The 13,863-nt window shown below is 38.5% G+C and overlaps 1 protein-coding gene and 1 long non-coding RNA gene across 2 annotated transcripts in view; one reads left to right on the forward strand and one right to left on the reverse strand.

Moving 5' to 3' along the window:
- Positions 1 to 1,998: 1,998 nt before the first annotated feature.
- The window catches only part of LOC116763194, a 38,625-nt gene continuing 26,760 nt past the window's right edge, over positions 1,999 to 13,863 (reverse strand). The window contains exon 3 of the long non-coding RNA XR_004352445.1: positions 1,999 to 2,326. This is a non-coding gene — a long non-coding RNA (uncharacterized LOC116763194). The remainder of the gene's footprint in view (positions 2,327 to 13,863) is intronic.
- ROS1 (ROS proto-oncogene 1, receptor tyrosine kinase) overlaps positions 5,873 to 13,863 on the forward strand; it is a 113,392-nt gene continuing 105,401 nt past the window's right edge. The window contains 1 exon segment of the mRNA XM_032650615.1: positions 5,873 to 5,995. Within this exon segment, the coding sequence (XP_032506506.1) occupies positions 5,873 to 5,995 (123 nt within the window).

Consider the following 13,863-nt stretch of genomic DNA (forward strand, 5'->3'; position numbering starts at 1 on the left):
GGCACACCCATTAAAAGAATGACACAGCCATTGAGGACACAACAAAAACTGGTTAGAATCTTCTAGGCCTAAGATGGCAGAAGATTCAACTTCCAGTAGACCTTGAGCCTCATTATATGCTCATTGTAATGCATTAGCACGCTAAATGACACACCCACAGGCACCATGACAGTTCCGAGGCTGACCATAAAAGGCCAAAAATTGGGTGGTCCAATAAAGATGTTAAAAAAAAAAGTGGGTGGTGCTCCAATTCCTGGAAATCCCTGCCCCTTCTCCAAGATATTTAGTTAGAATATTTCTCCCACTTGACAGCCTATGAAGTTACCCAGCCCATAAAAACTAACCACCCCTGCACCCCGGGGCCGCTCTCACCTCTGATACAGACTGCATCCTGTCTACGGAATGTGTATCTTTCTAAATAAACTTTGCTTTCACTTTACTACGGCTCACTCTTGACTTTCCTGCGCAGAGCCAGGGACCCTCACTTGGTGGCCCATTCCAGCAACTTGCCAGAGACCTGGGACATGACCATCCTCCATGCCCCATTCTCCTGCAACATAATTAGTTATTAGTAAGGCTTCCTATTCTGCCCCCCCCCTTTTATAAATTGGTTTCTCAATATCTGTAAAAATGTCAATGTTGGAGTTTTTCCCACGTCACTCATGGCTTAATAATTACAATTATAACCACACATTTCTTAAAGTCCTTTATTACAAGATAAAAGTCCCCAGCTTGGTTCTCATGGGTCAGAGTCACTGCCTCCCTCACCTGCTCCCATTGCCCATTGAGGTTTTCTGCTTCAACAAGATGCATCTGTGCCTTCCTGTCCTCTGCCCACCGTCTGTCCTTCAGCAGTTGCTTTCTTGGCTCTGTGCATATATTTCAATCCTGGAGTAGGGTTTGAAACAGCAGCAATTCTGGCCCAAGATGGGGTGCTGGTGGTGTGTATGGCAGTCTGCAAGGTCACTGGTGGTGCCATGTGATACTGTGGGGTTTCTGGGCCCCAGCTCCTCAGGGGTTGGAGAAGCTTCATTAAGAACAAAGGTTGGGGCCACTCTAGAGGGAGAGGAATGTGAAAACCCTGTTATAGATTCTGGGGCCTCTGATCTGGAGGCTGGGAGAAGAGGGCCTGATTTTGTATTTGAAAACCTCTCAACTTTATTACAAAAGCAGTTTTCACTTGAGGGTTAGCTTTAGGTAAAATGGTGAAGTGGTCATCCAGTATCTAGTTTCAATCTCTGGAAGTATCTTCCATGAAAACACAATGCCTTTTAGTCTCAATTAGATTGAAAAGGCTCAAAAAGTGCAAATACTTGGGAGAGTTGACAAATAAAAAGCAATGCTTTTGTCAGGAGATAAGAATTCCCCGGGTGGCTGGAAGGAGTGCTCAGTGGAACACAGGTATTTGCCTTGGAGGCCACTGGCTCTAACTGGAGAAATTTCAGCCAGCAGCCCATTCATGGGAACCAGGTATCAAGAAACAGATTATTTGTGAAGATACAACTTCGGAGTTGCTACAAGAAGTTTATGGAACCCCAGACTCTGGCAGAAAATCAATAAATGGAAGTGAATCACAAAGTTAAAGTGAGAAATCCAGCAAAACTGACTTGGTGCCTACTTCATCTATGAATGAGGGTGTCTTAAATTCTGGCCAATGGTAGGATTGAGAGCCCAACCTGGGGGTACTGGTGAGTCAGTTCACCTGTGAGAAGCTGGGGGTCATGTGTACAGGGGGTCAGGGGAGCAGACAGGGAAGATGCTGTGAAATGCACATGAAGAAACCTCTAAAGACTGTGATGAAAGTAACGCACTCTTATTGTATGAATGTCCTGCAGACAAGAAACAGAAAGTTTTCTTCCTTTGCATCCATTTTCTTTTTTTCGTTTTATTTTACAAAGTTGAGACCAGTCTTGTTGCAGGAAGGCGGACCCCTTCCAGGGCCGGAGAGTGGGCTCTTGTCTAACGCTCGGAAATGAATTGTCTGAGGAGATACACATGTTGACAGAGAAAGAGGCTTTATTGGGAAGGGGAGCCCAGGTGGGGATCAGCAGGGTAAGGGAACCCAGGAGAACTGCTCTGCCACGTAGCTCGCAGTCTCGGCTTTTATGGTAATTGGGTTAGTTTCCAGGTTTTCTCTGGCCAATCACTCTGACTCAGGGTCCTTCATGGTGGCGTGCACATCGCTCAGCCAAGATGGAATCCAGCGAGGAGGATTCTGGGAGGTTGGTAGGACATATGGACTGGTATCTCCTCTCTCCTTTTGACCTTTCCTGAATTCTTCCGGTTGGTAGTGGCTTGTTAGTTCCACATTCCTCACCAGGACTTCCTATTGTAAGGTAATTCATGCAAATGGTTACTATAGGGTCTGGCCAGACCGGTGGTTTTAGTCAGTGGTTCCCCTGACAACATGGCCCTTCTCACGCCTAATAGTGTAAAAGGTCCTTCTTTGGGGCTTTTTTTTTTTTTGCGGTACGCGGGCCTCTCACTGTTGTGGCCTCTCCTGTTGCGGAGCACAGGCTCCGGACGCGCAGGCTCAGTGGCCATGGCTCACAGGCCCAGCTGCTCCGTGGCATGCAGGATCTTCCCGGACCGGGGCACGAACCCGCGTCCCCTGCATCGGCAGGCGGACTCTGAACCACTGCGCCACCAGGGAAGCCCTGGGGCTCCTCTTGATGATTGTAAAATTTTATTTCCCTGGAGTTATGTGGTGCTGATAGAGTGCAACTGAGTTTGAGGATATACATTGTATATTTTCAATAAATATGATTTCAAAACTCCAATGTATTTGATCACATCAAATCTATTCTGTTGCTAACCATCTGTATAGCTTATTCTAATGAAGCAGGATTAGAATAAAGGAATGTTTTAACAATTTCTCCTTTCACAGTACCACCTCACTGATTCAATCTATGAACAAGGCAATTGTTTCAGAATGTGATCCCTTAATTGCAAATTGATCCCATGGGAAAGTTGATTTATTCTAAGGGATTTTTTTAGGAGTTTAAGTATTATTTGTTAGTATAAAATTTTTAATGCATGCACTAAAATTTTGTTCAAAGACATTTTGGAGGAACTTGTTTGATGTGAACTCTTGCCATGTATTTAGAGTCTCCTATTTTAAATTGAGATGAATTTGGAGGTTGTTAAGTCTTATACTTTTAAAGTTTCATGCAGAATATTTAAAAAATTATTATTTAAAAATTTATTTTTTGAAACTGTAATATGTACACATGGTACAAAATTCAGACATTACAAATAAATATTAACCCCTTGTCAGATACATGATTTGCAAATATTTTCTCATTCTGTAGGTTGCTTTTTCATTTTGTTGATGGGTTCCTTAGCTATGCAGAAACTTTTTAGTTTGATGTAGTTCGCCTTGTTTGTTTTTGCTTTTGTTGCCTTGATTTTGGTGTCAAATCCTCCATTTACATTTGATTCAAATATCACTTCCAGTTTTATCACTTTTGTTTCTTTGCTGCATTTTTATCTTTGTTGGCCAATTCCCTTTTTTCAATTATCCATTTTTCTGAACATCATTTTGTAAAATGTCATGTGGATTTACCACTGGAAGACAAGGAGGCAACACAACAACATGCTTTGCTGTCTGTGTAAGAACTGAATAGCAGATGTGCGGTGAGTGGCCAATCACTGACAGACTTTGAAAGAAGTGACATAATTGGTATCTGATCTGAATGTGCATCTGTTATATACACCTGATTTGTGGACTGCAGAGATAGCACAGAAGTTTGTATTTAATGCACAATAGTTACGGTTAACATATTGGGCTAACTGAAGTTTGAACTGTATTATTATTTAACTAAACTGTGGTAACTTAAATTTCTGCATTTCAGAACCATCCCAACAATGATTCCCTATATGGTGGCAGATTTTATTTTCCGAAGGTGGTGCAGTGATCTCTTCCTCTTATATGTTCTTCTAGGACTTTGCTATTCCCACGTCAAAAGGTAGGGTCTAATTCCCCTCTTCTTGAATCTAGGCAGTTTTGTGCCTCTCTGGTAATTAGTAAAATGGAGCAAAAGTAGCTGCATGATTTCTAAAGCTGAATCATGGAAGTCAATACAGCTTAACACTGGCACACTTTTACCAAAGCTCTAAGCCACGATGTAAGCCATCCAATTGCCTGGAGACTATTATGTTGTGAAGGAGTCCAAATAAGTCTATTTGGAGAAATCACCTGGAGAAGATGTGTGAATTGGTTGATCCAGTATTATACTATTGAACTTTTAGGTTGTTTCAAGTCTTTTGCTAATATAATTAATTCTACAACAAATATCTTTGAACATACTCCATTTTTCACAAGTGCAAATCTATGTACCGGTTAGATTCCCCAAACCAGAATAAGCACAAGTCTTGATATTGTAAGGATACTTCTTTTTCACATCCCACCAAAGAGTTAGATCAAGTGAGAGTAAAGAATGTATTTAGGTTTTCAAGGAAGTACTTAGTGGTCCACTTTGTTACTGAAGTAAAAGTTACAAATATTATTTGTGCTAATAAGACAAAGACACTGGTGGCACAGTGAAGAAGATAAATTTTTTGGGATGAGAAAATCCCTTAGGCAAGGTAGTTTATTCTGTGATTTAAAAATGCTTTTGTAGAAAGATGGCCGTATCCTTTGACCAAGAAGTTGGATAGTTGCATATTCTTTCATCTATGTTCTTTAAAATGCAGAAAATGAACAAAGAGCAGGCAGACAGTGGGGAATTTTTTCAAGAGAATAGGTTTTAGGGGTCAGTTCTGGAGTCAGTACCGTTCTTCCGATTTGGTTAGCATTTACTAGAAGATGTTCAGCTCAAAGCAAACCCTCATGTGGACATTGCTCACAATGAGAACTTCATGCCATTAAGAAAAGCTTAAGTTACATTAGTATAATTTATTTAAGAAGACAAGGAAGTTGATTTGGTACTTCAGATTGTCTTGACAAAGAACACCAACACGAAAATATCTAGCCTTAAAGAGTTAATCCTCAGCAATTTAAAAAGTACCTATCCAGAATGACTCACTTCTGTACATTGCAAATTTCAAATTCGTTGTTTCAGGTGTAAACTTTATCTTGATGCTGGGTTGATTGAAATTTGTACAATATTTCCTTTTCAGGACAGCTACACCGGGACATATCTTAGGTTTCTGTGGTGGCTGGTTTCAGTTCTGTCTCAATAGACCTGATAAGGCTGTGTTTTAGTTAATATGTAGTGAAGTTCTGAAAGCGCTCTAACAAACTTCCTTGTCTTTAGCTAACCCTCAGAGTATTTGTCTGTTAATTGCAGCTTTGTTTGCTTTTTCATTTTGAAATATGTATTTGGTTTCGAAGCGTTCTGTTTTCTCTCTCTGCTGCATCATTTGATTTGGGCGCTTTGATTTTTTTGAGAATTCATTATTAGAATAGTTTTACTGTTTGCTAAAGCATAGACGGTCAAAACCCAATTTCCTGCATAGCTAAACAAACCTCAAAGAAGTGAAGTGGTGGAGGATCCACCGAGTCTGATCCCGTCTCAGACTGCACGTTGTCACATGCTTTTGCTGAAATGCAATTTGCGTTCTCTACTTTGTTTACTTTCCATGTGAAGCGCTCTCCTAAGACCTAACCTTTACGCAGTGGGTGACTTTCTTTATGGGAGTAAAAGGAAGCTACGTTATGAAATAGCTGTTATGGGAGTGATACAAGCTATCTAGGATTCAAAGGTCTAAACACTATTTTAAAAGGCAAAGATATTCCAACACATCAAAACAAACCCAAAAAATCCACCGGCCACTCTTTCAACTGAAGTGATGAAACCCAAAGAATTCAGATAGCTAAATGGAGAAAATGAGAAGAAAGTTCATCTAAGAATCCGCCATTGGTGAAGTGATGAAGAACATTTACTGGCTTGTTCTGAAACTTGTCAATTTTGTGACTCTTGGCTGCATATGGACTTCTGTGGTACAGTGTACAATTTTAAACAGCTGCCTAAAGTCATGTGTAACTAACCTGGTAAGTTTTCCTGGTCTAGTATTTGTCTTTGTAGAAATTAGAACATGTAGAATTCAGCTTGTTACAAATGCTTGAATTATTTTATCTTTATGAGAAGTTTTCTCATGAGAAGTTGGTAGCAAGGCAAGAAAGATTCTTTTTCCAAAATAAGTTAGGAACATTAGTCATTACAGAAGGTAGGGCAGAGCTACTTTATTTCTTTAAGTTATCTGTTCATAGATCTTTTTTTTTTGCGGGGGGGCATGGGTTTCGGGTAAAGGAGGCTTAAATAAAATCAGTTTTGCACACCTTAAAAAATATCAGTTAAACTCATTTATTACAAAATCATTTATATTTGTCTTGAAGCATGCAATAGGTTCGGCCACAGGGCAATGCCTTCTAACTGCAGGCAGCAGTACTATTTATACTATGGATGGATGACTGTATCGGGAAGTGGATGATGAGGGGAGCAGATATAGGTGCCGCAGAGAACATTTAATCTTACTATTAGTTATTATATATTTATATCTTATTTTATGTATTATATATTTATATATAATAATTATTATTAAAAGACAGAATTGTTGGTAAATTCCTTTCTATCTGTGCATTTGTAATTCTTTTGGTGAGTTTTGCCGGACATTTATGATGTCCTTCTCATTTCTGGGTGTCATTCCTCCTATATATAGTGTTTCATGTCTTTTCAGTTATTTTGACTTAGTTGTGCTTAAAACAGTCACTGAATCAACTTTAAAAACCAAATACATTCTAGCCAGGGAAAGATGCACTCTTCTTATCTAAAGACAAAGGAAATAGCATGATAGCTTACATGTGACAATACTTATAGTCATACTTTTAAAAATAATAAAAGTACTAAATACAATATTCACTATTATGCTAAGGTATTGGAGATAGAAGTCTATGGTAGAATAAAAAAGAAACATATTTGTGTTACACTCTTGGTTTAATTTAAACTATAGTTTAAAACACTACTTAGGCTTACTATGGTTAGTAGCATTTTTTTTAAAAAAGTTTGGTATTTTATATAAATCTTTGCTGAAGGCTTCACTGCTACGAATGTAGAATTGTGTGCTTTAGGTTTTTACAGTTGTAATCTAAATTTAAACATGGAAAAATGGGACTATTAAATGTTTTCTTTATTAAAAAATGTTCTCTGATTATAACAGTACATATTCATTGTAAAATATTTATAAGATAGAGAAGAGTTAGAGAAGAATAAAAGAAAAAATCCTATAATTCCACCACTATTAACCTATGATTGTATTTTCTTTCAGTGTTTTCCCTCAAATATGTATATAATTTTTCACACAGTTGTGTACCCAGCTTTCTCACTGAGCATTACATGGTGGGTTTTCCCCTATACCCTGAAGTTTTGATAGAAACAGGATTCTTAATATATTTAGAATACTCCATCGTATGAATGTACCACTGTAATTTGTTTATTAATTTCCCTACTATCAAAACTGATGTTGGTTGTTTCTATTATTCTATTTGTTTTATTTTTTTAGCTAAGCTTAGTTCTGTCTTATTTTGTGTGTGGGCTCCTTGATTTCAGGGCTTGGCAGGAGGAGTAGAGAGTCTGTCCTTTGCCGAGTTGCCTTCCGCTCACCACCTACAGAGAAAGGCACAGCTGATGCGGCGGTGGCAGAAGACCCAGTCTGCCAATCTGACAGTAATCATGTCCTCCATCTGGGCCTCCCACATGGGGCTGGAGGGACAAAAGCTCGGTGCAAGAACAGTGAACGGAGCCATGGGTCAGAGGAAAGATATGGAAAAGTGCTCGAGTTTATTTCACTGTTTGAATTTTTTTTCTGTGCTATCCTTTTTAGCCTGGATTTTTGCTATGAAGGTCATCTTCGATTTCACTGGTGGTCCTTTTTTTTTTTTTTAAATTAAAATTTTTTTGCTTTATCATGCTGGGTATACAACATACTTCCTATAACTGCTAATTCATGTATTTCAACATTTCTGGAAAATTATTAGTCATCATTTCTCAAAAGGTTGTCTCTACTATATCCTCTTCTTGCCTTCTGAGACTCTAATTGGATGTATATTATATTATTCTCACTGGGTGGTTCTTGATATTGAGGCATCTTTGTCTTTTAAAAAGAAACAAAAGAGTCTTGTACAAAGGAATGTTAGAATTGCTGTCCCAAAATGCACAAATCAGTGTTCTATGCTTGAGCATGGGTTTTACATTAATGGAGGAATCTGTATGTATTAGTTGAGTGTATTAACTGACCTGATATTTTAAAATTACATATGCCATGTGCTGCAGAGAACAAAAAATAATGTTCTTCAGAACACTAGTATTGTGAGATCCTTTATAAAAAAGAAAAGAGATTCATGGCCAAATAATTTATGGAAATGCTTATTGCCATACTCTCTTTTTGTAGATCCACAGGACACAACCGCATATTAATGGCTTTGTTTAATCAGAATTTTCTGATTTTCTTTGGCAACGAAACTCTTTTTTTGAGTAACAAATCCGAACAGCTGAGGGACTAGTGTTCAGAAGTGCTCTTTTACAAGTATCAACTCAATTCAAAAACAGACTTAGAAACTATAGGATTCAGAAGGTTGTCCTGTTTAAAAAAATGTACTAACATCAATACCTTTCTTGTATATCAATATGTAACTGTATAACAAGATAATGGAACAAAACCATAATCCAAAAATTCCATAAAATATCCAGAAATTAGCACAATTTGTACTGGTATAGGAATAGACAAGCCAGTAAAAGAGAATACACTCCAGAAACAATACCATGTACATAAGGGAGTGTGGAATATGATAAAGACGATCCTTCAAACCAAAGTGGGGCCATCCATTTAGAATGAAAAATAACTCCTTCCTTCAGCAGGCGAAAGAATAAGTAAACTGCGGCAATCCAGGAAATGGAATATTATTCTAAGCTAAAGAGAAACGAGCTATCAAGCCATGAAAGACATGGGGGAAACTTAAATGCACATTACTAAGTGAAAGAAGCCAATCTGAAAAGGCTGCATACTGTATGATTCCAACTGTATGACATTCCGGAAAAGGCAAAACTATGGAGATACTGGAGAGATCAGGGGTTGAGAGGGATGGCGTTGGGCTAGGGGGAGATGAACAGGTAGAACACAGAGGACTGTTAGAGCAGTGAAAATACTCTGTATGGTATTGATATCATAATGAGGGATATATCTCATTATACTTTTGTCCAAACACCAAGAGTGAAGGTAAGGTAAAATGTGGACTTCGGGTGATTATGGTTATGCAAATGTAGGTTCGCCCTTACTAAAAAATGTACTATTCTGGTGAGTGGTGTTGATAATGGGGGAAGCTATGCATGTGTGGGGAAAGGGAGTTTATGGGAAATCTCTGTACCTGAATAATCTCAATTCTGCTGTACACCTAAAGCTGCTTTAAAAAAAAAAGTAAAAAGTTCAGTACTTCTTTCTTTAAAAAAAAAAGTTTAAAAGAAGGATTAAAAAAAAATCCAACTCCTACATCACTACCAGATTCAAATAAATTCCAGGAGGCATTTAAGAAAAGATATGATTTAAATACAAACAGACAAGTAGCAAAACCAAAACAAAACAAGACCTCATCCTATAAAAATATTAGAATAAATTAGGGATGAATATTTCTACAATCTTGGAGTGGGAATGCCTTAAGAAGCCAGCTTCAAAAATCCAGGATCACTAAAAGAAATAATTAATAAATTCAACTGCTTAGAAACTAACTATATGACAATAAACGGAAGACAATAAAAATAAAGCCAAAGAATGGAAAAAAGCTTTACGTATGATAAACACAATTTTACCAACTCATATATATATATAGGAGTATTTAAATTAAGTTTAGAACATGAAGACTTACTTTAGAAAAGAAGAACTATAAATGGTGAAAAAACGTGAAAAATGTTCAACCTCACAGCAACCATAGAGTTGCACAGAAAAAATGAATTATCAATTTTCTTCTATCAGATTGGCAGAGATAAAACATTTTACAGTTGGCCAAGTTTGTATAAGACGGGACTTTCATGGGCTATTGGTTACGATGTAAGTTGATAGATTTCTAGAAAACAGTGGGTTAATAAGTGTCAAAATTAAAAGAGAAAATATACTTTTAACACTGAACATCAAGAAATTTATCTGAAGAGATTATTGCGTAACTAACGATATGTCTGCAAAAGGCTGTTTATAGCAAATTTGCACACTGTACTATAATAATGAATATATGATTTAATTGAATCCTCACAGAACTTTATGTTTATTAATATTGTCCTACTTATGTTTCAGATGAGAATACTAAGTTTAAACAGCATAGGTAACTTTCAAAATATCACATCAGGAGCAAATATTATATGTGGGATTAAAATACAGATCATTCTGCTCTGTTTTATTATTATGGTAGGAAGTAAAGAATGAAATTAGTTCCGGCTGAGGCGGGCAAGATAGAAAAGCTTGTGCCAAGAAGTAGGTGTTGGGTTGAGTTTTTAAGATCCGGGACTGGGATTGTGTCTTTCAAGCAGGCAATTGGAGCAGGTGGAACTAAGTTAAACGACGAGGATCCTAAGTCCAACGTGAGGAATTTGGTGCAGACTACAGGCGGCATCCGTGCTTTGGTTAAGAGCACAGGCTCTGGAGGCTCCGTGCCGTATTCAAATCCTAACTCTTGGACAATTTACAAAACTTCCCTGAGTATCAGCTGCACAACGGAATTAGCAATAGTACCTGTTGAATAGGGTTGTTGGGACGTTAAATAAGACAGTGTAAAACACCGAGAAGAGTGGCTGGGACGTGGGAATCACTCACTAATGTTAGCTGTGATAATGAGGAGGAAGGGGATGGAAAGGGAGTGGAGATCAGGAAAGAGGGTTGACAAATCTGCTTCATCAGAACCCCCTAGACCCAACTCAGGAAGCTACCTTGCCCAAGCCCATTTATGGGCACGCCATTCAGCCTGTTAAATTTAATTTTGAGAGCTGCCAACAGAAGGACTTAATACTGTTACAGTGTGACTTTATGGTCATCAAGAAACATCTGTTGCTTTATTGTTTAAAAATTACCCAGCATCCACCCTTTTGCTTTTATGAGCTAACCCTGATGTTTTTGAAGGGGTAGAAAAAATTCAATTGCAAATTCACCATCTTACGCTTTATGGTTGTGTTTCAGTCACACAAAGGGGAATCAAAGGCTTCATCTGGAACAAAATTATGAAAACAAAGATCTGTGAAGTATGTGGCTGCACAATTAATCTAAAAGATACAGTTCTTACTCTCCGTGTATTTATTATCTAAAAACACAAAAAATTAAGCCTTCTTCTCCTTTCCCTACAAATACAAGTGGTAGGGAATGGAGATCAGAGGAATCTTTATTTACACATCAAATGAGAGGAAAAACGTCAACATTTGTCCTTTGGTTCCTGTGTCTGATTACTTCTCAAGTAAACCCCCATGACGCTAGGTCACCGGATGATGTTTCCAAGAGACACGACTTCTGGATCATTCCTGAGTTGTAGGCCATGTTGAATTCATGGATTTATTCCTTCAGCTTATAGTTATTGAACACTCATTATCCCTCTGGCACTGTTCTAGATGCTGGAGAGAGTGGAGAGCAAAATGGATGGTGCTTACGTGGAAGGGAGAGACAGGGCTCCACGAACTCAGTAATGGCCGCCTTTTCTCTTCCCTCTGACAAGCACAGACTGTGTGGAAGGCCACAACAGATGCTTAAGCCACCTCCCAAGCCCCTATAGATTTTCGATTGTCTCTTGGAACGCATCTTGCTTGTAGTGCTGGGTCAGCCCAGGACAGATGGTGTGCTTCTTGCTGAATTAATCACCTCTCCAATTCAATGGTTTGAATTCAGCAGCTTTTAAGGGGAGGTTCTGGTCAATACCAATTAGAGTTACTAAAAATATTCACTTACTTTTCCTCTGCCTGTAATTCTAAGTCAATGAGTGAGGCAGGTTGACAATTAGATCATATCCATGTAAGGCTATTCGGGTGCATATCTGACTATCATAGACTCAGCTTTGCCATCCTTTCTAAGTCCTTCTGCCCATGAAGGTCTCCACTCAAAAATGACCAGGGAGAGGATGGACAATTGATAGACGTTTCCCACCTTAGTTTCCGTTTATTTTCCTCCAGCACAAAAGAAGTTCTTCAAATTTTTGAAAGTAAATTGAGAAATAAATTGAGAAATAAACAGAGTAATCTGTTGTTTTACTATATGCAAAATTCTGAATTTGTATTTCTCCTCTGTTCTTAATAAGGCTGCTTTTAAAAAAGAAAAATGCCATGTGCCATGAGGCAGGGCTAGAAGGCCTGACCCCCATTTTGACACAGGGCAGCTGCTGCACTTGCCTGCACACATGTGGACATACACACTGCCTCTGTGTAAAGCCTAGAATGTGTCTGCACATTGGGCTTTTAAAAATTAACATCCATCTCATATCTATCTATGAGAGAAATGAGACTTTAGTTTTGGTTTGTTTTAAGAAAACAAAACCCACCCTGACTTCAATGAACTATTGGCAAAAAAAGGTGATGCCATGAGTGTGTGCATGAAGGCAGGATGGTCTTCAACTGAAATGCTGTTAAACATGCACCACGCTCGACCTTTTGGGCATTTGTGAACAATCTCGAAATTTCTGGGTTGTGACTGTACATTTACATTTTAAAGGACCTGGTGACAGAAGATTATTTTTTTTGTAAAAATTGCCGCATTATACGTGAACACTTTGCTAAGTGGCTTATCGTGAAATTTGCCGAATCTCTGAAAAAGCAACAGTTCAAAAGGAGGTTTCGAGAATAATTCTGACCAGGATGTCCTTTGTTGGTGTGGCTGCTTCGATTAAAACCTTCTGTGAGGCAATGGCCCTTGCGTGATAGGCCCAGATGCAAATTAAGGTGACAACAGTATGTTGACCTACTAAACAAAAAGCACAACAGCTCTGTAACCATGAACAGATACGGTTACTTCCCTGCTTAGTGAAAACTGCACACCCAACCCCCTAACACCCCGCCCCCGCCCCAAAGGAAACAACAACCTGTTTCAGCAGTGGCTTCTTTTAGGCATATGTAAATCCCTTCGTGGAAAGTTACGAAACCCGCGTTAATCCCACCTGTGAATGATTGTGGTATTTAACCCAGAGGTTAGTTCCTATAATGCTCATTTCACGAAAAGCCCCCCACCCCCATTTTTAGTGGTTAGTTTGTATAAAGCAAGCTCCAGACTGTAAGCCTGAAAAACCACAGTTTTCCCAAACAGGCAGGATTTCCAGCGAAATAGTGTGAAGGCGACAGGGTGAACAGTCTTAAAGTCATTATTCAGACAAACTGAAAGTCTCTAAGTATGATGGTATAGGCCACCATAACCTTGGAGTCCTTTGAATGAGTTTTTGCACACGACACATGTAATTGTATACGTGATTAGCATAGTCATCAATCTGTTTCGGGTATGCATATGCTATATTTATGTTTTAAAGCCCCCAGTACCACCTTTGTCTCTGCATGAGACAATTTAAGTGAGTTGCTGGTATCAGGACATTGTGGCATTCTCCGGGTCACATGGTTGGCAACTTACTCAAGAAAATTTGAACACAATGTTTTTCTCACTACCCTTATTTTTTTTTAAACCGTAGTTTTATACAAAACGATTTCATCTGTCTTCTGGTGGTACAGTATTTACAACAGAATGGTTATATGTTAAATGGTTGACTTTTCAACCAACTCAAACACCTGGTTAGCATAAATCTTTTAATAGTAATGCCATTCCATTAACTCCTTTGTTACCAGAACTTCTGAAAATCCCTTTGCTAAAGAGTTGGAGAGTGACTGGCTATATAAACCCCAAATACTGCATAGCCATGAGAAT

Source organism: Phocoena sinus, chromosome 12, assembly GCF_008692025.1.
Source record: "Phocoena sinus isolate mPhoSin1 chromosome 12, mPhoSin1.pri, whole genome shotgun sequence".
NCBI classification, from domain to species: Eukaryota; Metazoa; Chordata; class Mammalia; order Artiodactyla; family Phocoenidae; genus Phocoena; species Phocoena sinus.